The following is a 21,208-nucleotide window of genomic DNA, read 5'->3' as shown; positions in this document are numbered from 1 at the left end:
TTCTTAGTTAACACCACAACTCTTGAAGGTTACCATGTTAGACGCAGTCAGCGCTGGATCTGCTGTGGCTGCGAACAACGACAATGGATCGGTGCCATCCAAAACACTGCTCAGAGGGTCTATCATAGAACTGGAAGAAGAGGAAGAAGTAGAAGAAGTGCTTCCTTTCCGGCCCAGTTTCTTTGTCTTAGATTCAGTTACCTGAGGAGGAAATTACAACAGTGAGAAGGGCATGGAAGACTTCCAGGGCAACTGAATCCTTTTTTCTGTGATCAGAAGGGATGCAACTAAGACAGCATTATGCAGAATTCTTAAGCCAGGGAAACAAGCCAAGGTGAGCTTAGGCACTTTACATAGGAAGCAAGAAATCAAGACTTTCTGTATCTTAAAGAATTCCACACTGCATATCTAGAAAACTGAAATGGCTGGTAGACTCATTTTGCAGTCACTTTGGTGACGCTAGGCACCTGTTGGGGGAGAAAAAGCCTGGTCTGGCTTCTAAGGCACCCTGCCATATGATTGAGCCAAGCTGCCACACAGACGGGATAGGGCCGCCACTCTGGGGAGTGTGTGGAAGCTTTGGGAAGGCTCTTTTTGAGCTGTCCCAATTTGGATCTGTTATGAGCCATCAAGCAGCCTACAACTGCTAAAAATAATGCATCACTATTCCAGTTTTCCGCTTCCCAAAACATCTACCTCCCCTCCAGGTGTTATCAACCCCCCCCCCCCCAAATGACATGGGGGGGAGACACAAAATGCTACATTTGATCCTGCATGCAGTGGAAATAACAGGATTTTAGCCTAAGCATATAAGACAAAATAAAAAGTAAGAAATAACTTCAACATGAAGATGGAGAGGAGGCGGCGGCTGAGAGGTGACATGATCACCATCTTCAAGTACTTGAAGGGCTGTCCTATAGAGGATGGTGTGGAATTGTTTTCTGTGGCCCCAGAAGGTAGGACCAGAACCAATGGGTTGAAATTAAATCAAAAGAGTTTCCAGCTCAACATTAGGAAGAACTTCCTGACTGTTAGAGCGGTTCCTCAGTGGAACAGGCTTCCTCGGGAGGTGGTGGACTCCCCTTCCTTGGAGGTTTTTAAACAGAGGCTAGAGAGCCATCTGACAGTAATGAAGATCCTGTGAATTTAGGGGGAGGTGTTTGTGAGTTTCCTGCATTGTGCGGGGGGTTGGACTAGATGACCCTGGAGTTCCCTTCCAACTCTATGAGTCTATGTAGCAACTAGTGTGCCAGACTTGGATCTGGGAAGCCTGGTTCAGCCATAGAAGCTTGTTGGGTGGCCTTGGGCTAGTCACACACTCACAGTCTAACCTATCTCTCAAGGTTAGTGTGAGGATAACATGGAGAAAAAGATAAGCTGCTTTGGATCCCCATTGGAGAGAAAGGTGGAAGTGGGGGGAAGTAAATAAATAAATAAACTTGCCCCTGCTTCTTTTGGGAAAGGGGTTACTTTGCCAAGGGTCACACCTGTCCATCACACCCTGTAGAGTCTACACCACCACCAGCAGCATCTTGAAAGCACTACTGGCTATGGTTAGGACTGTTTTGATAAGCTCAACAATGTGCAACCAGAAAATGGCAAGGGGGAAAAAATGACACAGCACTCTAAAAGATATAGAAAATGATAGTTACAAAGACACGGAAGCTTACTGTGATGGGTTTGAGTGGATGGTAGTCTCCAAATTCTACGGACACTGCTTCCAGCCTACATGATTCTAATTCCCTGGTGTAGTTCCTTGATCTTGCGTGCCTGAAGAAGAAAAGTATACAGTTGTACAGGTGGCAAATAGACTTAACTGAGCATACCTGTGTGGCAAGTCTGGATAAGAAAAGATGCAGGAAAAGATGTCTTCTTATAAATGTCCTTCATCTGTGAGCAGATTGCTGGAAGAGGGGCAGAATTTCATTCTTGCATAAAATGACACGGAATGCTCTTCTTCAGTGCTATGAGTGGATCCTCACTGTGCAGATATTTTATGTAGTGACATTTTTTTAAATAACAGAGTCAAGGGGCCATGAAATGCAGGGTGCAATGTAATTATGTAAAACGGAAATATGTTTTTCTTAACACAGAGTTCACCAGCTTTGCTAAGATATTTTATAGCTACAATGAATTTAAAAAGTCCAAGTCTGGGGGGTTTTTTTGGTGGGTGGGTGTATGTAGGGGAGAGATGTGAAATATTATTTTTAAAAATCTTGCTGAGTTTTCACTTCACTGTACCTGACAAAGTTCCAGCCTGCAAAAACTTCTGCCACACTGAGTATGTCGTTAGTGTTTAACAGTGCAATCCTAACCACTACATTCCTTTTTAAGCCTACCAGCTTATCACAACATCCACTCACATGCAAACCTTCCACATATATTTATACATTAGTTACCAAACGTTTTATTGTCATCACAATATCCTGTGATGATCAGCTATACAGCTTCATTTTTTTCTTATTTATTACGGAGAGCCAGTTTGGTGTAGTGGTTAAGTGTGCGGACTCTTATCTGGGAGAACCGGGTTTGATTCCCCACTCCTCCACTTGCAGCTGCTGGAATGGCCTTGGGTCAGCCATAGCTCTGGCAGAGGTTGTCCTTGAAAGGGCAGCTGCTGTGAGAGCCCTCTCAGCCCCACCCACCTCACAGGGTGTCTGTTGTGGGGGAGGAAGGGAAAGGAGATTGTGAGCCGCTCTGAGACTCTGTCCTTGAAAGGGCAGCTGCTGTGAGAGCCCTCTCAGCCCCACCCACCTCACAGGGTGTCTGTTGTGGGGGAGGAAGGGAAAGGAGATTGTGAGCCGCTCTGAGACTCTGTCCTTGAAAGGGCAGCTGCTGTGAGAGCCCTCTCAGCCCCACCCACCTCATAGGGTGTCTGTTGTGGGGGAGGAAGGGAAAAGAGATTGTGAGCCGCTCTGAGACTCTGTCCTTGAAAGGGCAGCTGCTGTGAGAGCCCTCTCAGCCCCACCCACCTCACAGGGTGTCTGTTGTGGGGGAGGAAGGGAAAGGAGATTGTGAGCCGCTCTGAGACTCTGTCCTTGAAAGGGCAGCTGCTGTGAGAGCCCTCTCAGCCCCACCCACCTCATAGGGTGTCTGTTGTGGGGGAGGAAGGGAAAAGAGATTGTGAGCTGCTCTGAGACTCTGTCCTTGAAAGGGCAGCTGCTGTGAGAGCCCTCTCCAGCCCCACCCACCTCACAGGGTGTCTGTTGTGGGGGAGGAAGGTAAAGGAGATTGTGAGCCGCTCTGAGACTCTTCGGAGTGGAGGGCGGGATATAAATCCAATATCTTCTTCTTCTATCTTCTTTACTATGCAAACCACTTCAGGTTCCCAGGACAGAAGATAAACACGGTAAAAGTATTAAAAATAAATGAATAAATAGAAGGACCAAAGGCAAATTCAAATATTGCAAATGGGCTCTTTATTTTCAGCTCGCATAAATTATACCAAAGACCAGAGAAGCAAAACAGCTTCTTGTGATGTGCAGGTTAAGTGAATCAGACAGCCTAACTGTCATTTTGTGAATTTTCTCTTTAAATGCGGCACAAAGGTTCAGTAGCACTGCTGAAAAGAAATTTAGTCACAAATTAGTAACTGAAAAACAGAGAGCAAATGAGAGAGAGGGAAAATCTAGGGAAGTACTTATGACTCTGGGTTTCTTAATCTCCAAGTTCCTGCTTTCACTTGAATATACAATTCTACTGATATTGCTAGGTAGCCCATGGTGCAAAGTGGTAAAGCCACAGTACTGCAGGCCGAGCTCTGCTCACAACCTGAGTTCAATCCCAGCGGAAGCTGGGTTCAGGTAGCCGGCTCAAGGTTGTCTCAGCTTTCCATCCTTCCGAGGTCAGTAAAATGAGCTTGCTGGGGGGAAAGTGTAGATGACTGGGGAAGGCAATGGCAAACCACCCCGTAAAAAAGTCTGCCGTGAAAATCTTGTGATGCTTGCCTTACCTTTTTAATGATATTGCTATTTCTTTTGTCTTCTAGGCTAACAAGCATTAGTTTTAAGGTTCAATGGGTTTAGAAGGGGGCAGCTTTGCTTAGGATGGTGCAGTCGCTTTTCTAATAGCAAGTGTTTTCAGCAGACCTCAGAAGACTCTAAGGCAACAACCCAATAGCAGTCTGCAGAAAGTCTCAGTTGCAAGAGTCTCTTTCTTCAACCAGCATTGTGGAAGAACAGTTAGTTTCTGTGTGTTTGGGGTAGGAAGCTGCTGAGTTTCCCCCAGTATTTATTTATTCCTTTGAAAAGCCAGCCCAGTGAGTGTAGAATGAACTTCTTAAATTCAACCCTGTGCTTTTTACACCGAATAAAAAAAGATTTCAACCTAGTGAAAGCGACACTGCACTGATATGAACCAAAAGCAACACCAAACGAGCATGGAAAGAAGCTGCCCAAATGACTCTTTCTCCTGTCCAAAATAAGTCTGCGCGCACATTCCAAAAACAAGTCTCAAGAGTCCGCAGATCTCTTTCAAAACAGCTGAATTCTTCAGCATGACAAAAGTTGGTTTGAATGAGAGTAAAACAAGTTGTGGATTCCAGTTTAAATGCATTTCCCCCCCTGCATAGTCAAAAACCAAATAAAAACAGCGCACCACCTTCTACTTCTTACTCCCCTCTTTAATGGTATTTTAGCTTCAAATCAGAGGGGGTTTTGGAGCAGGAAAGCAGTTGTAGCTGGCTTGGTGTCAGGGGGTGTGACCTAACTTTCAAAAAAAGTTCCGGCTGGGCTTTTCCTCCCAAAAAAACGCTGTGTGAAACAATGGTGATGTCAGGGGTGTGCCCTAATATGCAAATGAGCTCCTGCTGGGCTTCTTCTACAAAGCCCCCTGATTCAAATATTATTTTAAATAGCTTTTGATTTATTCTTGGTAGCTAGGAGAGAACTTCCTGGGAAATAGCATGAATCCAAGAATTCACTGTTAACCATCACAGGACTGTATCTTTGAAGCGTCTAATTTGCTCTGAATCATGGGTGTCAAACATGCGGCCCAGGGGCCAAATCAGGTCCCCGGAGGCTCCTATCAGGCCTGTGAGCAACTGGCTCTTGTCTGCTGTCTGCTTTCTTCTCCCTCTCTCTTGCTTTCTTCTGCATCTTAGCTTGCTTTGCCAGGCTCTCTCAATCACACAGCAAAGCTACTGAGTCAAGCCTCTCTTCCTTCAATTGGCTGCGGCTCCTCCCCCTCCTGATCCCCTGGGGAGGAAGGGAAAGAACCAGAGCTTCCTTTCCCCAGTTCCCTAGATCTCATGGAAGAGATACAAAGAAGACACCTTTAAGACCAACAAGAACTTCAACATCCTTTGTTTAAAGGTTTTTTTTAAAAAAAACCCTCTTTAGTCGTGTTTGTCTGTGAACTTTAAAAAGTTTATATTTCTGCTAAAAAGGTAAAGGTAGTCCCCTGTGCAAGCACCAGTCATTTCCAACTCTGGGATGCCATCGCAGCACAACGTTTTCATGGCAGACTTTTTTTATGGGGTGGTTTGCCATTGCCTTCCCCAGTATATCTCTGCTACCTAATCTTAAATAAGGAACACATATGGCCCAGCCCAACACAGCCCGGCCTGATCTCATTTAAGTCAAATCCTGCTCTCATGAGTTCAACACCCCTGCTCTAAATACACAACTTCAGAATGATCTCACTTTGCTACTATCGTTTTTGGAGGAATGACAGCATTAAAATCTGAAAGACACACAATCAAATTCCACAAGAAACCAATTTAAGGCCAGGATCCCCAGCATGGCATCTGTGGGTTAGCATGGGGCGGAGAGGGCTTTCACAGCAGCTGCCCTTTCAAGGACAACTCCTGCCAGAGCTATGGCTAACCCAAGGCCATTCCAGCAGCTGTAAGTGGAGGAGTGGGGAATCAAGCCCGGTTCTCCCAGATAAGGGTCCGTATATTTAACCACTACACCAAACTGCCTCTCAGACTATATATGACATTAACAACAACAGCAATAGCACCCAAGACATCACATTCAAGAGGAGCAGTGCTTGTTTGTTGTATCATAAACATACTTCCTTTTTCATTACTTCTGCAGCATTGATTATGACGTTGGTTAGGCACAGTTGTTTGGTTTTTAATATCATGTTTATTTATTTTTATATTTGTTTTTATCTTATTTATAATCTGCTTTTCTCACTGACACTCAATGCATATTATTGAGTTGTGAAAAAGAGAAGGGAGATAATAATCATACAGTATGGGCTTGAATGCAGGGCTTGTTTTTTTAGCAGGAATTCAGTCCCAGCAGGCTTGGTTTCAGGGGGGTGGCCTAGTATGCAAATTAGTTCCTGCTGGCTTTTGCTACAAAAAGCCCTTCGTGAAACAATAGTGATGTCAGGGGGTGTGGCCTAATATGCAAATTGGTTCCTGCTGGGCCTTTTCTACCAGTGACTGGATACGGCAATAGCATCAGGAGCACAAAGCTGAAGAAAGCAAGCAATAATGCCACACAGTATAAGATACACATTGCACTCTAGCAGCACCTTTAAGACTAACAAATTTTATTGTAGCATAAGCTTTCAAGAAACACAGCTCTCTTTGCCAGATGCATAAGCTACAATAAAATGTGCTAGTCTTGAATGTGCTACTGGACTCTTCACTATTTTACAGTTTAAGCTTCCATTTGAAGAAGCTAGAAATACAACCTTAAATGGCTGTGACATCCCCAGGCCAGCACAGTACACAGTGAGGTTGCAAAGGTAAGGCGATGGAGCTTGCTTTCCTCCCTTCAGGACCCAGCTGCTCAGTCCATGGGGAGGAAGGAAGGGGCACATTTCTCAAACCCCTCTCTTCTGTTAGACCCCTCCCCCGACCCACAGAGAAGCGCAGCAGGCAAAGGGGGTGGATGGAAAGGGGCTGCTCCGCGAGGAGCTGTTGCCCTGTTTCCACTGGGCTTCTCACCCGAGACAACCGCCCAGAAGCCCATGGCGGCGGCGGCAGCAGCAGCAGCCGCAGAAGTCCTTCTCCTCCACTGGGCTCACTCTGCTGCAAGAGGAGGCCGCTTTCACCAAACCTTGTCAGCCTTTTCAGGCGCCACCCAGGATACCTTAGGGTTGCTTGCCAGGTCTGACTCAAGAAATACCTGGGGACTTTGGGGGTGGAGCCAGGAGCAAAGGTGTGCCGAGCATCAATGAACTCCCAAGACCGTGCCTTCCCTCCATTGGAAATAAGGAAGGATAGGGGCACCTTCTTGGGGGGCTCACAGAATTGGACCCCCTGGTCCAATCTTTTCGAAACTTGGGTGGTGTTTCGATGAGAGCCTCTGGATGCTATGCTGAAAATTTGGTGGCTTTACCTCAAAAAACAGGCCCCCCCCCGCGCCCCAGGTACCCACTGATCAATTCTCCATTATACTCTACGGGAATAGAGACTAATGGAGTGGCCAGAAGGTATTTCCTCCCCTTTCTGATCACCCTGAAGCGGGGGGAGGGCCTCCAAACCGGGAGACCCCCCGCCCCCACCTGGAGATTGGCAACCCCGGGGTTCCTGCCTCTCTTTTCTCCCCCTCCCTCCTCCCCGCCTCCCTCTGGCGCCCGACGGAGCCTGCAGCGCCGCCCCGGAGGGGAAACCACTTGCCAGGCCGCACGCCCACCCCAGCTCCCCTCGGCTCTTACCAAGGGAAAACAGCCATCTTGCCGCCTTTCACATGACTCCGTCACACCGAGGGCCGCCTTTCAGGCTTTTCTCCCCGCCTCCCCGCAGCGGCCGAGGCAGCCATCTTTGTGAAGGGCGACTGCCAGGCCTTGCAGTGCAAAGAACCTTCCGGCCGGAACCGCCGCTCCAGCAGCAGATGGCAGCTGTCTTCCAAAGCTGCACACCGTTTATGGATGCAGATATTCACAGGGCTCGTTTAAGCGGGCATTGAAGTCAATGGGCGAGTTCAGAAGGGTGCAACTCTATGAAGCTGTATTGCATATCTGTACTGCAGAGCTTCCAAAAAAATTGTTTTTACTGGTACCCAGAAATTTTCCTCTGGCTAGGGCCGGATGATGGGGTGCTTGTCCCGGGCGCTGACAGAGGCGGGGCGCCAAATTGGGTATGGAGTCCATTGCATTCTATGGGACCATAAGATAGAATGGCCCATAAGGGGGAGTCATTTTTTAATCCCCCCCCCCCAATCAAAAAATGTGTAGATCCGGTTCTGCGTCCACACAAGAGCTCCAGAATCTGGTTTCGGTGTGTTAGAGTTGCCAGCCTCCAGCTAACTAGTAAAGAGTCCAGTAGCACCTTTAAAACTAGCAAATTTTGTTGTAGAACTGAGATGGCCAAACTTGCTTAACATAAGAGCCTCATAAAATAAACAGAAGATGTTCGAGAGCCACAAGCCAGGATAAAAGGAAGGAAGGGAAATAGTTGGGGTAGGGAGGAAAGACAGTTGGAAAGAAAGCCACTTTAACTTTAAATGCATTCTTCAAGCTGCTGGCTGGCTTGGAGAAGTGATTTAAAGAGACAAATGCCTTCTCCAAACAGGCTGATGGGATGGGACAGCCGCACAATATGTGTGTAAGAGCCGCATGTGGCTTCTGTCCCAAGCCACAGTTTGGCCACCCCTGTTGTAGGGCATAAGCTTTTGAGAAACACAGCTCTCTTCATCAGATACAGCCTCCAGGTGGTTGCAGCAATAAGGGAGAAGGTCATGGAGGAACAGACTGAAACTATACTGACAGTATCATAGCCCCAGATAATTAATATAATAATGCAAACATGGTTTATAATCTCAGTCCATTCACTATGAAAATACTTCCAATTATAAGCTCACAGATCTCCGTTTTATCCTCCTAACTACCCTGCTGGGTTGAGCGGGACATGGCTCTTCAGATCTCCAAACTATTCAGAATGTTCTGATGGTGGATAGGGTTGCCAAGTCCAATTCAAGAAATATCTGGGGACTTTGGGGGTGGAGCCAGGAGACTTTGGGGAGTGGAGCCAGGAGACATTAGGGGTGGAGCCAAGATCAAGGCTGTGACAAGCATAATTGAACTCCAAAGGGAGTTCTGGCCATCACATTTAAAGGGACTTTTCAATTCCTTCCTTCCATAGGAAATAATGAAGGATAGGGGCACCTTCTTTTGGGGCTCATAGAATTGGACCCCCTGGCCCAATCTTTTTGAAACTTTAGAGGTATTTTGGGGAGAGGCACTAGATGCTATACTGAAAATTTGGTGCCTCTACACCAAAAAACAGCCCCCCCCCCAGAGCCCCAGATACCCACGGATCAATTCTCCATGATTTTCTATGGGAATAAATCTCCATAGGGAATAATAGAGTTCCCAGCAGACATTTCCCTCCCCCCGCTTTCTGACGACCCTGAAGCGGGGGGAGGGCCTCCAAACCTGGGGATCCCCTGCCCCCACCTGGGGATTGGCAACCCTAATGGTGGAACACCAAGAAAGAAATATATACCAGCTGATGGGCAAGGCGCTATGTTAAATTTCATTTTGGGGCCAAACTAAGGCCTGTGTATTTTCCCGCCAGGTTTTTATGAATTGCTCTTTTATGCTTACCTGTTTTGTGGAGGTTTAGCAAATATTTTGACTGAGGAGGGGGTCTTCTTCTGTTTCTTGGTTATATTCTTCACAGTGGGTGGCTTCTTGGTGCTTCATCTATTGTGCTGTTATAGCTTGGTTTTTTATTGTAAACCACAGTGTGAACTCTTAGTGGAAAAAGTTAAGTTTAACATTCTTAAGCAGATACCTCGTATATACAGCAGAATTAAGAAGTTAAAAATGAACACCAGGCTGAGGCCGTGACTGATACTTCCACCTCCTCTTTGGGGACATACAGTCCAGAAGATTATGATGCAGACAGGGTGCAATTTTAATTTACCAGAATTCTGGAAAGAAATGGGGGGAGGGGAGGGGATGCTGAAAGGGGTTTCAAAAATGGCTCACCCTTCATAAAATGGCCAGACTGGCAGACTGCAAAGTTTGTTAAAATACTGTCATGTAATAGTATTGAGTGGAGAAGAAACCAAAGGACAGAGGGTGAAGAAATGGAACTTATTTTGGAGGCTGTAACAGAGACACAAAGAAGATGGAAAGAGCAGCAGGCTTTTAAAAACTTGATGTTTTCCTTTTAGCTGCAGGCTAAAAGTATGCCAGTTTAGAGCAGAGTGGGTTTCTCAGGTGTGAGGAATTGTGGCAACCGAAACTGGATGGTGAATCTAGATTTCCATGTTTTGACACTGGCTTGGAACTAGTTTTGACTACTCTCATTTTTGTTAATCGAAAGAGGACCTAGTTCTCATGTTGCTCACAGTCAGTCATTTAAATCTGAAACACTGCCAGAGCTCCACATCATTAGGAGCCATTTCAAGATTTGTTTCCTGAATTCACAACAGATGAAGGCGTTTGCATGTTACAGCGTCAGATGAGGCCCCACTTTGCCATGAGGGAAGCTTGCTGCTGGGCCAGTCGTGCTCTCTCAGCCTGGCCTCCCTCACAGGCAGTGGTCCCTCGAAGCTCCACAGTGCTGCGGGCAGAAATCTTACCTCATGAGCGAAAAGAGCTAGTGGCACGTGAGTGAATCTATTTTGACTATCGATTAAATTCATTTTTTAGATTACTTCCATAACCTTGTAGAAATCCCAAAATAAATTCTTTTTATATTTAAACTATATTTTAAGAATAAGTTAAACATTATAAGAGAAAACAGAGTCAAGTCAAATTCCACCCACCCCTTTCCTCTAGAGAACTGGTCTCCCCACTATATTGGTAACCAGGCCTCTGGAGAACAGGTCTACCCACCCCAGTCCACTGTAGGCTTCCCAAACCCCCCCCCCCGCCCTGCCGGGGGACCCCTGGATTAGCAGCCTAATCCCCCGCTCCCTAAAAATCTGATAGCGGGGGTGGGGTGGTGGAACGGCCTCGTATCTCTTTCCTTGCCTGGCTTCAGGCTTCTCCCTTCCTCCGAGTTGCAAAGACCCGCCTACCGCCGGCCTGCTATTCGCTTCATTCTGGCCTCCCTTCGCAAGGTGCATGCTGGGACTTGTAGTCCTTGCATCCTCTCACGTCTGCTGAGCATTATTCTCTATGTGGAGATTGATTCTCATGGGGTATAAGGGGGAATTGATCTGGAGGTTTCGGGGGCTCTGGGGGAGCTGTTTTTTGAGGTAGAGGCACCAAATTTTCAGTATAGTATCTAGTGACTCTCCCCAAAGTATCTCCCAAGTTTCAAAACGATTAGACCAGGGGGTCCAATTCTATGAGCCCCAAAAGAAGGTGCCCCATCCTTCATTATTTCCTATGGAAGGAAGACATTTTAAAAGGTGTGTAGTTCCTTTAAATGTGATGGCCAGAACTCCCTTGGAGTTCAATTATGCTTGTCACACCCTTGTTCCTGGCTCTGCCCTGATGTCACCCCCAAAGTCTCCTGGCTCCACACCCAAAGTCCCCATATATTTCTTGAATTGGACTTGGCAACCCTAGTCCACTGTATTGGTAGACCTGGCCTCAGACCCCATTGCCCTGTGTTCAGCCTTAGAAAATATACCAGCACTTTGGAGGGGTGAGACTCTTGCAGTCGTTTGTGTGTGTGTGTGTGTTTAGTGAAATATGACAACCAGCATTACAGGTCAAGTATAATAGAGGAGGGACAATCACCGTTAGAACCCTGCCTAACCTAACAAACAGGAAGTTGCTTAAATGTTATTAACCCGCTCAAACTACTTATTTTTTCAAATATTTATATCCCACTTTTCCATGTGACTCAAGGCAGTTTAGAGAGCCCCGTGGCACAGAGTGGTAAAGCTGCAGTACTGCAGACCAAGCTCTCTGCTCATGATGACCTGAGTTTGATCTCGGAGGAAGCTGGGTTCAGGTAGCTGGCTCCAGGTTGATTCAGCCTTCCATCCTTCCGAGGTTGATAAAATGAGTACCCAGCTTGATAGGGGTAAAGTGTAGATGACTGGGGAAGCCAATGGCAAACCACTCCATAAAAAGTCTGCCATGAAAATGTTGTGATGCGACCTCACCCCAGAATCAGAAACGACTAGTGCTTGCACAGGGGACTACTTTTACCGTTTTTACCAAGATAGTTTACAAATCATATTGAAAAGCATAACAGGGGTGTGCAAAAAAAAAAAATCCCTCCAGCTCTATTGTAGCCTATAGGGGCAATTATAGTCCATGGGCCACATAGGCTATAGCGAAGAATCAATCTGGAGGTATTTGGGGCTGTAGGGGCTGGCTTTTGAGGTAGAGGCACCAAATCTGCAGCAGAGCTGCTAGTACCTTTCCTTAAAAATGTCCCCAAGTTTCTTAACAATTGGACCAGGGGGCTCAATTCTATGGTCTCCAGGAGGAGGTACCCCCATCCTCCATTGTTTCCAATGTTTCATTGTGGGCAGAAGCATAAATCCCTGAGCTGCTTGTTGAAATTTTGTGTGCCAGCATCCCCTAGCGCCCAGGGAAGGAACTATACCACCCACATTCAGAATTACAGGAGTAAAGCCACCTCCTCCCCGCCCCCCACATGCCTGTTAGTATTAAGATCTGCAATTTGAATCCATATAGAAAGAGTAAAGTTTTATTCCTGGCTTTACAGTTGGTGTTTGAGATAGTGCGCAGAGTTTCCTTTATTAACATTCCACTCAAAACTAATAAAACTGAACGGGAAATTAGAATAAATAAATACAAAGCATCACATTATTTATAAGGTCCTGGCACTTGTAAATAGAAGGCCTTATGATAATTTTTTTTAAATGTGACATTTTAGTACAGACTTTTACATTCAAAAGGAAAATAGTATACTACAGCACACGCTTTGAGAGAGCTCCGTCCAAAGCCTTCTTATTTTCCCTTTCTTTTGGCTGAGTGTAAATATTTGAGAATTTTTTCTGGCTCCGAGTGTTTGCTGAACTTGGAGATATCAACGACGTGTGTTTTGTTGGGATGTTCTTGCTGGGAAAAGAAATAAATGCTTTCCTGCAGGAATGGTGAAGCAAAAGAAGCGAGTGCGCTCCAGCCCCTCCGCCGCCAGTGAGACTGCTCCGAAGAAGAAAAAATGCAGTGCTAAGACTTCTAAACTGTTACTGGCTGATTGCCCTCCTTCTCAAACTAAAATGAGTAAGTTTGTGGAATTTTCAACTGAGGGTGAAGGAAAAGATAGTCTTAAAAACTGTCAGCGTGGAGAGAAGTATGCGTCGCCATCTTCCCCCAGTCGTTTGGAGGGGGTGGAAACGGCTAGGTCTGTGCGTAATGTAGCTATCTGCACAGATAGGCTGGATTCGGCTAGCTTTCAAGAGCTTAAAGAAATGTTTATTAAACAATGTGTAATGATTTCGAAAACTCTGATAGTGATGTTTAAAAGGCAAGAAGAATACACCACACAGCTAGAGGCTTTAAGCTGCCAACTAAAGCTGTTATCTACTAGGGATAAGTCCTCCTGTGGGAGGTGTTCCCCCCCTCATGTTGCTCCGGTGTCTGTGGAAAGGACTGAGAGAAGAATTCAACCATGTAAAATCTTTCTCTCTATACTGCAAAATCGTCTCAATTATGGCAAATGGCATACAAAGTACTGGGCCAAATCCTCTCTGAGTAGCCTTCTGCGTTGTGATTTTCAAGAGGTGGATCTTCTGGAAATTACTAGATTGACTTCTTCCCCCCCGCTGGTTAAACATTATGTTGTCATTCCGTGCAGACGTGATACCCTCCATGCTTTGTAAGTCCCTTTCTCTTCTGCACAGTTTCGGTATAAGATGCAAGAGAGTATATTACGAACCCCCTATTATTTCTTTTGTAAAACCCAGGGGGGCTAGGCATCTGGAAAGGACTGAAACCTCTCCACGTAAAACCGAGGTGCAGTCTTTGGACCCAATGTTTGATCTACAGCTGAAGGACTCCTTTGCTAATCTATCACAGACAGATCAGGGGGCTGTGATAGCAAGCTTGAAAGAGATAATGAAGGACTTTGAGAATTTGCAGGGATATTCTGACAGTGTACAGAAACGGGTTTGTGACCCTGTTGATCCTAAAGAGCAGGACTCTCTGCAAACTAGCAACTTTTCAAAAATCATTCAGCAAGCGTGCATGGATCATGCCGAACAATGTGAGGAAAGGATTCTGCTTGATTTTGCTGAGCCTTCTGATGTCGTCTGCAAGCCTCCCCCGCACATCTGGTGGGAAACTCCCATGGAAGCTGAACAGAATTGTGCTGCAGTAAATCAGGCCCCTACTCCCAAGGTCATGCACCTGGATCTGCTGGGTTCAACGAACATAGAAGAACAGTCTGTGATCTCTTTATCGCTAACTCCTCCACAGCTACCCTGCCAAAACCTGACTGTGCATGATGGACTTTTGGCTACCGAGACTATTGTGCTTGATGACTCACAGCATAGTCAAATGGAGACCACTGTTATTTCTATCAGCTGTGATCAGACAACAGTGGCAAATTCTCCCTCTGGGGAGATATCTATAGATCAACCTACTCATTGTTCCTTGGTATCCACAAATGTGTATCCTGTGGTGGTGTCAGGGTCCATCCCTGTTGGAGTTCAGAGACCCCAAATGGGTGTACCCCTAAGTAACAAAGGTGCTCTGCCTCCTGCACTGGCTGTGTTGAACCACTGTGTGGTGCCAGATTCAAGTCTTACCATCTCTCCCATTACAAGTAGTCAGGCTACTTCTGAGGGGTTTTGACCTAAGTGCTATTAATGTGCTTTCTATTATTTCCTGGAATGTGGCGGGGTGGGCGGGGAAACAAGGGCAATCCGATTTTTATGGTTTTTTGAAGCAATTTGATGTGATTTGCCTACAGGAAGTTTGGCTTTCCTCTCCTCCCCAAGTAGATGGCTTCAGAGTCTTTTTTACCTCTGCAGTTCCTGGTTCAGGAAGGGGCAGACTCAAAGGGGGTCTTCTCTCCCTGATCTCCACAAATCTGTCCGTCATGGTGGAACTGCTCCCTGCTCTGGACCGTTACACTCTGGCAGTTAAACTAAATCTTAAGCCTACTCTGTTAATCATCGTGAACGTATATTTCCCACCGCCAGTTGGGCTGGCTGCCTCTAGGCAACTATGGAAAGACTTTGAGCAATATCTGGGGGACATCCAAGAGGCTTATCCTGCTGCACACATGGTCATTTTGGGCGATTTTAATGCAAAAATGGGTCGAAGTGATCTAGAGTTGTTCAGCAAATTTGGTTCATTCCCCCCCTCCCCTTTCTCTGATCCTCCCCCCCTGTGCAAGCGGCTTTCCAACGACCACAGGTGTAATCAGCAGGGCTTCTTGTTGGCTAAATGTTGTATCAAGTATGATTTGTTAATCTTAAATGGCTCCTGGCCGGAGGATCACCCTGCTGTTTGCTCCTACTGGAAGGGAACCAAGCCCTCTTTACTAGACTATGTTGCTACCTCCAGAGCTATGCTTACAGAAGTGCTGGATTTTAGGGTTATTAGTAGATCTGAGAGTGACCACCTCCCACTGTCACTCAAAGTCTCAATTGCCTTGCCGTTTAAGTCTAGAGAGATTCATCACCCTTCTGACCACTTAAGCCCTGTGACTGGCTGTGTAAAATGGTCCAGCAGAGTTAGTGCTAAGATCAGGAGTCTCTTGGGGTGTGAACAGATGATGGGCCTCAGGAAAATGATAACGGAGAAGGAGGGTAACATTGTTTCACATTACAATGACATAACTGCTGCCCTAAAACCTACTCTCTCCTATTATGTGCATAATAACACAGTTCTGAAAAGACGATCTTACGAGTGGTATGATTCAGAATGCAGGTCCTTAAAGAGGCAGGTTACAGCTGGCCTGATTCTGGCAAGGGAATCCCAATTGACGGCTCACTATATGCAGTTAAAAGTCCTAAAAAAACAATTCAAGGAACTTACCCAACATAAGAAAGAAACTTTTATTAAGAGAAACTGGGAGGCCCTGATTAGTGCAGCAAAATCAAACAATTCATCGCTTTTTTGGCATACAATTAACCCACTACTGAAAGTTTTCCCCTCAGGAGCTTCAAATCATATTACTGCTGCAGAGTGGGTGGAACACTTTCAGAGGATATATGCCTCTGAAGAGCCCTCTTGCCCCACCCTACGAGCGAAGTTGCTAACAGAGGACATTCCGTCCTGGGATCCTGTCACCTGCGAGGAGGTGAACTCCCTTTTAGGGAGGGTGAGAAGCGGGAAAGCCCCTGGGGGGGATTACATTAGGTCTGACCTGCTTAAAGAGCATCGGGATTGGTGGGCTCCAACGTTGGCTTCCCTTTTCTCATATATCGATGAGACAGCAAACATGCCAGCCGATTGGGGCTGGGCGATTATTGTGCCCATTTACAAAAGAGGGGGTCATGAACTACCCTCGAACTATAGGCCAATTAGTTTGCTAAGTGCTATTAGCAAACTGTATGCCTTACATCTGAGGGACAAACTTACGGCCTGGATGGATTCTCAAGGCATTATTGCCGACGTTCAGGCTGCCTTCTGCCCTGGAAGATCCCACCTTGACCAGACTTTGGTGCTGCAATTTCTGGTTGATAAATATTTGGCCACAAAGGGCTCCAGACTCTTTGCAGCCTTTGTCGACTTTAAGGCTGCCTTTGATCTGATACCCAGATCCAGGTTATGGGACAAGCTTGCAGCCTCGTCTATTGACAGACGGCTGTTGTTGCTAATGGTTAGCCTTTATAGTAACTCAGGCATCAGGATAAGATGCTCATCTCAAGGCCATCTAACCCAACCAATTTTAGTGAACAAGGGTGTCAGACAGGGTTGTGTGCTCGCCCCCTTGCTTTTCAATTTCTACATAAATTCACTTCTAACCTCCTTTAATGATTTGGCTTTACATCCTCCCAAGCTCGCCGATCGGCATATTCCAGTTCTAGCGTATGCTGACGACGTGCTTATACTATCCAGGACGCAGATTGGTATGCGGAGGGCCCTTCGCCATCTAACCCAGACCAGTCTGCAGGAAAAGTTGGAAATTAATCTAGATAAAACCAAGGTTTTAGTTTTCACCAAACGTTTCAAGGCTCATTGCTGGTTTCTAAATGGTAAACCCATTGAGCAAGTAAAAATTATTAAATACCTGGGGGTGATTTTTCATTATCAGGGAAAGCGTTTGGCACATAAGAACTATGTTGCACAATCTGCGCAAAGAACAGCTGATGCCATCTACCGTTTTTACATCTCTAAAGGGGCCAAATTCTTGCCTGCAGCACTAAGGCTGCATACTGCCAAGACCAGGGTCCAGTTGCTCTATGGCGCTGGAATTGGCCCTTATTCAACCACCAAGCCCTTGGAGATAGTACAAACCAAACTCTTGCGCAAGCTTCTGTCTGTTCCCAGTTGTGTGCCAAACACTGCTATCAGGTTGGAATCTGGCGTCCCAAGCATCGAGACGTCTATGTGGTTGAACACCCTTTGTTACTTTTTGAGGGTTCTCTCAAAGCCAGGTGGCCTTCCCCATCTGATTTTTTTTTACTCTTTTGTGGGAACTTGGGAGAAAAGGTGTTTAGATCATTTTAGACTCTGTGATCTCTCCCCTGAGTCCCTAGCAATGATGGAACTGAGGGATGCGAAAGAACTTTTGCGCCTGAGGTTGGTTGAGCTGGAACTGAGATCTGCTAGAGCTAGTCTTTCTGCGCACATTTTCTTAGGGAAGCAAGCTGAAGTACTGTCCCCAGCCAGGTATCTTTTCAACATCACTATCCCAAAATATCGGATAGCTTTCTCAAAAGCTCGACTCAACGCACTTTTCTCTTCGGTGCTTTTGGGACGTTACGCTGGGTACCCATATCTGGAAAGATTGTGCCCCTGTAATTGCAATGAGGTCGAAACAACTCTCCACATCGTTTTGCGGTGCCCAATTTACAATGACTTGAGGGCAAGATTAATCTCTCCAATTCTCGGGTCCTTGGCGGGCAGGCCGGAGGATGAGCAGATTGCCTTCCTCCTGTCTGACATTCACTCTGATGTTTCAACTAAGATTGCCCGTTTCTGTTATGTTGCTCAGTTGGAAAGGAGGGAAATTGAGAATGTAAATATTGGCTATGAGTTTTAACAATATGTGTAATAGTTGGTGTGAGGAACTCTGTGTAAGAGGTGATGGGTTTGTTTTTATGATTTTGTTTCTGTTTGTATTAAGCTGGTCGGATGACCGTGAATAAAAGTACTACTACTACCAAGAGAAAAGTAACTAGTCTGGGTATTTTCATGAAACTTGTTCCTGCTTACTACACTAAATTACCACCACAACAAACAGATTTACAAACAAGGTTAAGCAATATTTTTTTAGCATTGGTTCATCAAGTAAGCTGTAGGTTAACTTGCAAGGCCATTCCTTGCTTTTAGCTTGCCAACCTTCTGTTAATGTGTTGTGCCCCGCCTCTGCATGTGGCCCCGCCCCACTGGTGGCCATAGTTCAGTTCTCCAGGGGCCCCTCCTTAAGGCAAGGGGGGAGGCGGGCCTCAGACCAGGTGAGAGGGCAGGTTAAGCGCACCTGGCCTCTAGTCCCTGTTTCACTGGTGGCACGTCTCTCCTCTCTGGGTTTCCTCAGCTCAGCCAGACTCCAGTTCAGCGTCACCTCTTCCCTTCCTCATCAGCTCCCCCTATTTGCTGCCTTCCCTCCTTTTATACCTCCCTCGCTCCCTTTGTCCCCTCCCCCCTGACTTCCCCTTCACCCTGCCCCCTTGTAAGACGGAGGACGCTCAGGCTGACTGTGGGGTGGGGCTGCTTCTTCCAGCCAGGCCCTCACTGGGCCTCGGCATCTTTTTTTCGTGGCTTCGGGCCGTGGGGTGGCTGGTGCGGTGGGTGCCTGGCTGCCTCTCTTGGAGGCTGTCGGAGTCTTCTGGTGTGCCGGGTGCTTGCCTCCCTTGGAGGCTGTTGGGGATTTTGGGGACCGGCTGGGTTCCTCTAGGACTGGATGGTGCCAGCGCTGCTGTGCAGTGGGCTGCCCAGACTCGCGGTCTTGTCTGGCGGTCTGGGGCTGCCTGCCTCATAGGCCCCAGGCTGTGGAGCCAGCCAGCGCCTTCAGCAGGCCAAGCCAGCCCTCTGATAGGTGCAGGGCCCTCTGGGGTTGGTGGGGCAGGGGAAGTACCGGCCAGGACCAGTCGGGACACCCCCATTCCTGCACATCTCCAAGGAAAATATTCAAGTCATGCAGAAGGCATTAAGAAGCAATCAAAGACCTAAGACCTATTTGGGAATCCAAAAAGTTAGAAATGCTAACCTGTGCTGATGCATTGTGCTGCATCAGCAAAGCCAATCCTGAGCCCCTGAAAGGAGGCCTTCCATTGTGCTATAAGCAGGGCCGGTGCGTGGAAGTTGGCGAGGTAGGCAGCTTCTTGGGGGGTCACCTTGCCACCGGGGCGGGAGTGGGGGCAGGCACCCTGTCCCCACTCACGCCGAGGGAGCTCACTTCAGAGGGAGCAACAGCCACCCACGCGCTTCTTCCCGCCTTCCGATTCGGGGTGGGCGAGGGGCGGGCCAAGTGATGACATCCCCAGCTGCCCCTCCCCCAGCTCTCTGCCTCTTCAGAGGGAGTTGGCTGGGCAGTAGCCGCCCATGTGCTTTTCCCCACGTTCCAAATTGGGCTGGACGAGCCAAACGATGACGTCAGTTTTGACATAATCGCGCTGCACGCGCTTTGCGCATCCGGGGGGCGGGAGGCAGGGTTCTGCCTGGGGCGACAGAACCCCTATCGCTGGGACTGGCTGGAAGAACCTGTTGAGCGGTTTGCAGAAGCCAACTGTGTTCTTTTGCTCTAGTGCCGCTGCTTCCACTCCACACTGAGAGTCTAAAATACTGCACGATACGTAAGTAAAGGACATCAGAAGATGCCCACAGTAGGTTTGCAGCCCCCCCCTCCAGACCTGTTAGTTAAACTGGAGGATGACGTTTTCACCCTCTTTTAATTTTCAATAGTATGTCGTGTGATATCTTGAGTTTGACCTTAATTTTTTGTTTAGATTTGAAACAATCTTATTGAAAACATAAGTTTAAAGCTGGCGTTCCATCGCATCAGATTGTACGAGTTCAGGCGTGTAGGAGCTGTGCTCCTGGACTCCCCCCCCCCCCAAAAAAAACCCCCCGGTTTTTAAATTTATATTTCTGGCATCAACTCTAACTCAAAATAACAGGGAAATCAGGGGGTAACAAAACTAAGTCTCCTCCAAGAACTCTGAGGACGCGAAGAGACTTTTTGACACAGCGAGGCCTGACGACAGAGGTCAAGACACTCTAAGATGGCTGCCAGGCAGGCTTCCATTCCAACGGATGACTCTGCCTTCTTTGTTGGGGAGTTCGTGAAGCGATGGCCAGCCTTAGAGAGGAGTTACAACAATTTCTGCAGCCGATAACCCCTCAGCTTTTGGGTCTACAAGCTAATTTGAAAGAAGTGGCAAACACTGCGGAATCGGCCATGGAAAATAGTCTGACTAATCAAGATGCCATCAGGGAGCTACAAAAGAATGAACTGTGGACCAGAGAGAGGATCCTTTTGTGGGAAAATAAATCTGAAGAACGAAACCTAAAATTCCAGGGTTTTTACATCCAGGAAGAAGGCTCCGAGCAGCTGTCATCCCTTCTCGCAACTTGGCTTTTCACTGCATTGCATATCCTGGATGGTGTGGCTCTGTACATCTCAAGAGTTTACAGAGTTGGTCCCCCAGTTGGCAGGGAAATTAGCAACGGGAAGGAAGGGGAAAGGACTGACAGAGAGAGAGAGGAAAAAAGGAAGGGGAGGGGAGGGGAGGAAGGAAGGAAGGAAGGAAGGAAGGAAGGAAGGAAGGAAGGAAGGAAGGAAGGAAGGAAGGAAGGAAGGAAGGAAGGAAGGAAGGAAGGAAGGAAGGGGAAAAGACAGAGGGAGGGAGGGAGAGAGAGAAATAAAGAAAGAAAGAAAGAAAGAAAGAAAGAAAGAAAGAAAGAAAGAAAGAAAGAAAGAAAGAAAGAAAGAGGGGAGAGTGGGGAAAAAGCAAAGAACTTTAACTTCAAATGGGTGAAATGTTCTTGGAGATATTTAGGGGTGCAAATTCCTTTAGATCTAAACCATTTAATGTGCCTAAACTATGTGGCCATGCAGCAGAATACTCAAGTGCAGCTGCAACATTGGAGTATGTTATTCTTAACTTTGCTTGAACGGGTGAATGTTATTAAGACTCTGGTCTTACCAGATTTCTTGTTATAATGAGATCACTTCCAATCATTCTTCCATCTGGTTGGCTGAGGGATTGGCAACGTGATCTTTGTAATTTCATTTGGAGTT

The 21,208-nt window shown here is 46.9% G+C and overlaps 2 protein-coding genes across 3 annotated transcripts in view; both read right to left on the bottom strand.

Moving 5' to 3' along the window:
• Positions 1–7,685, bottom strand: part of VPS35L (VPS35 endosomal protein sorting factor like) — a 132,955-nt gene extending 125,270 nt beyond the window's left edge. For both annotated transcript variants that reach the window (XM_060260928.1, XM_060260927.1), the window contains exons 1-3: positions 7,621–7,685; positions 1,671–1,770; positions 34–201 (exon numbers count right to left, since the gene is read on the bottom strand). In XM_060260928.1, coding sequence (XP_060116911.1) covers positions 34–201; positions 1,671–1,770; positions 7,621–7,637 — 285 coding nt within the window. In that variant the 5' untranslated portion in view covers positions 7,638–7,685. The remainder of the gene's footprint in view (positions 1–33; positions 202–1,670; positions 1,771–7,620) is intronic.
• Positions 1–21,208, bottom strand: part of MARF1 (meiosis regulator and mRNA stability factor 1) — a 539,974-nt gene that overhangs the window by 100,864 nt on the left and 417,902 nt on the right. The window lies entirely within an intron of this gene.

Source organism: Heteronotia binoei, chromosome 20 (genome assembly GCF_032191835.1).
Source record: "Heteronotia binoei isolate CCM8104 ecotype False Entrance Well chromosome 20, APGP_CSIRO_Hbin_v1, whole genome shotgun sequence".
Lineage (NCBI taxonomy): Eukaryota > Metazoa > Chordata > Lepidosauria > Squamata > Gekkonidae > Heteronotia > Heteronotia binoei.
This window is presented reverse-complemented; position numbering and strand designations above follow the sequence as displayed.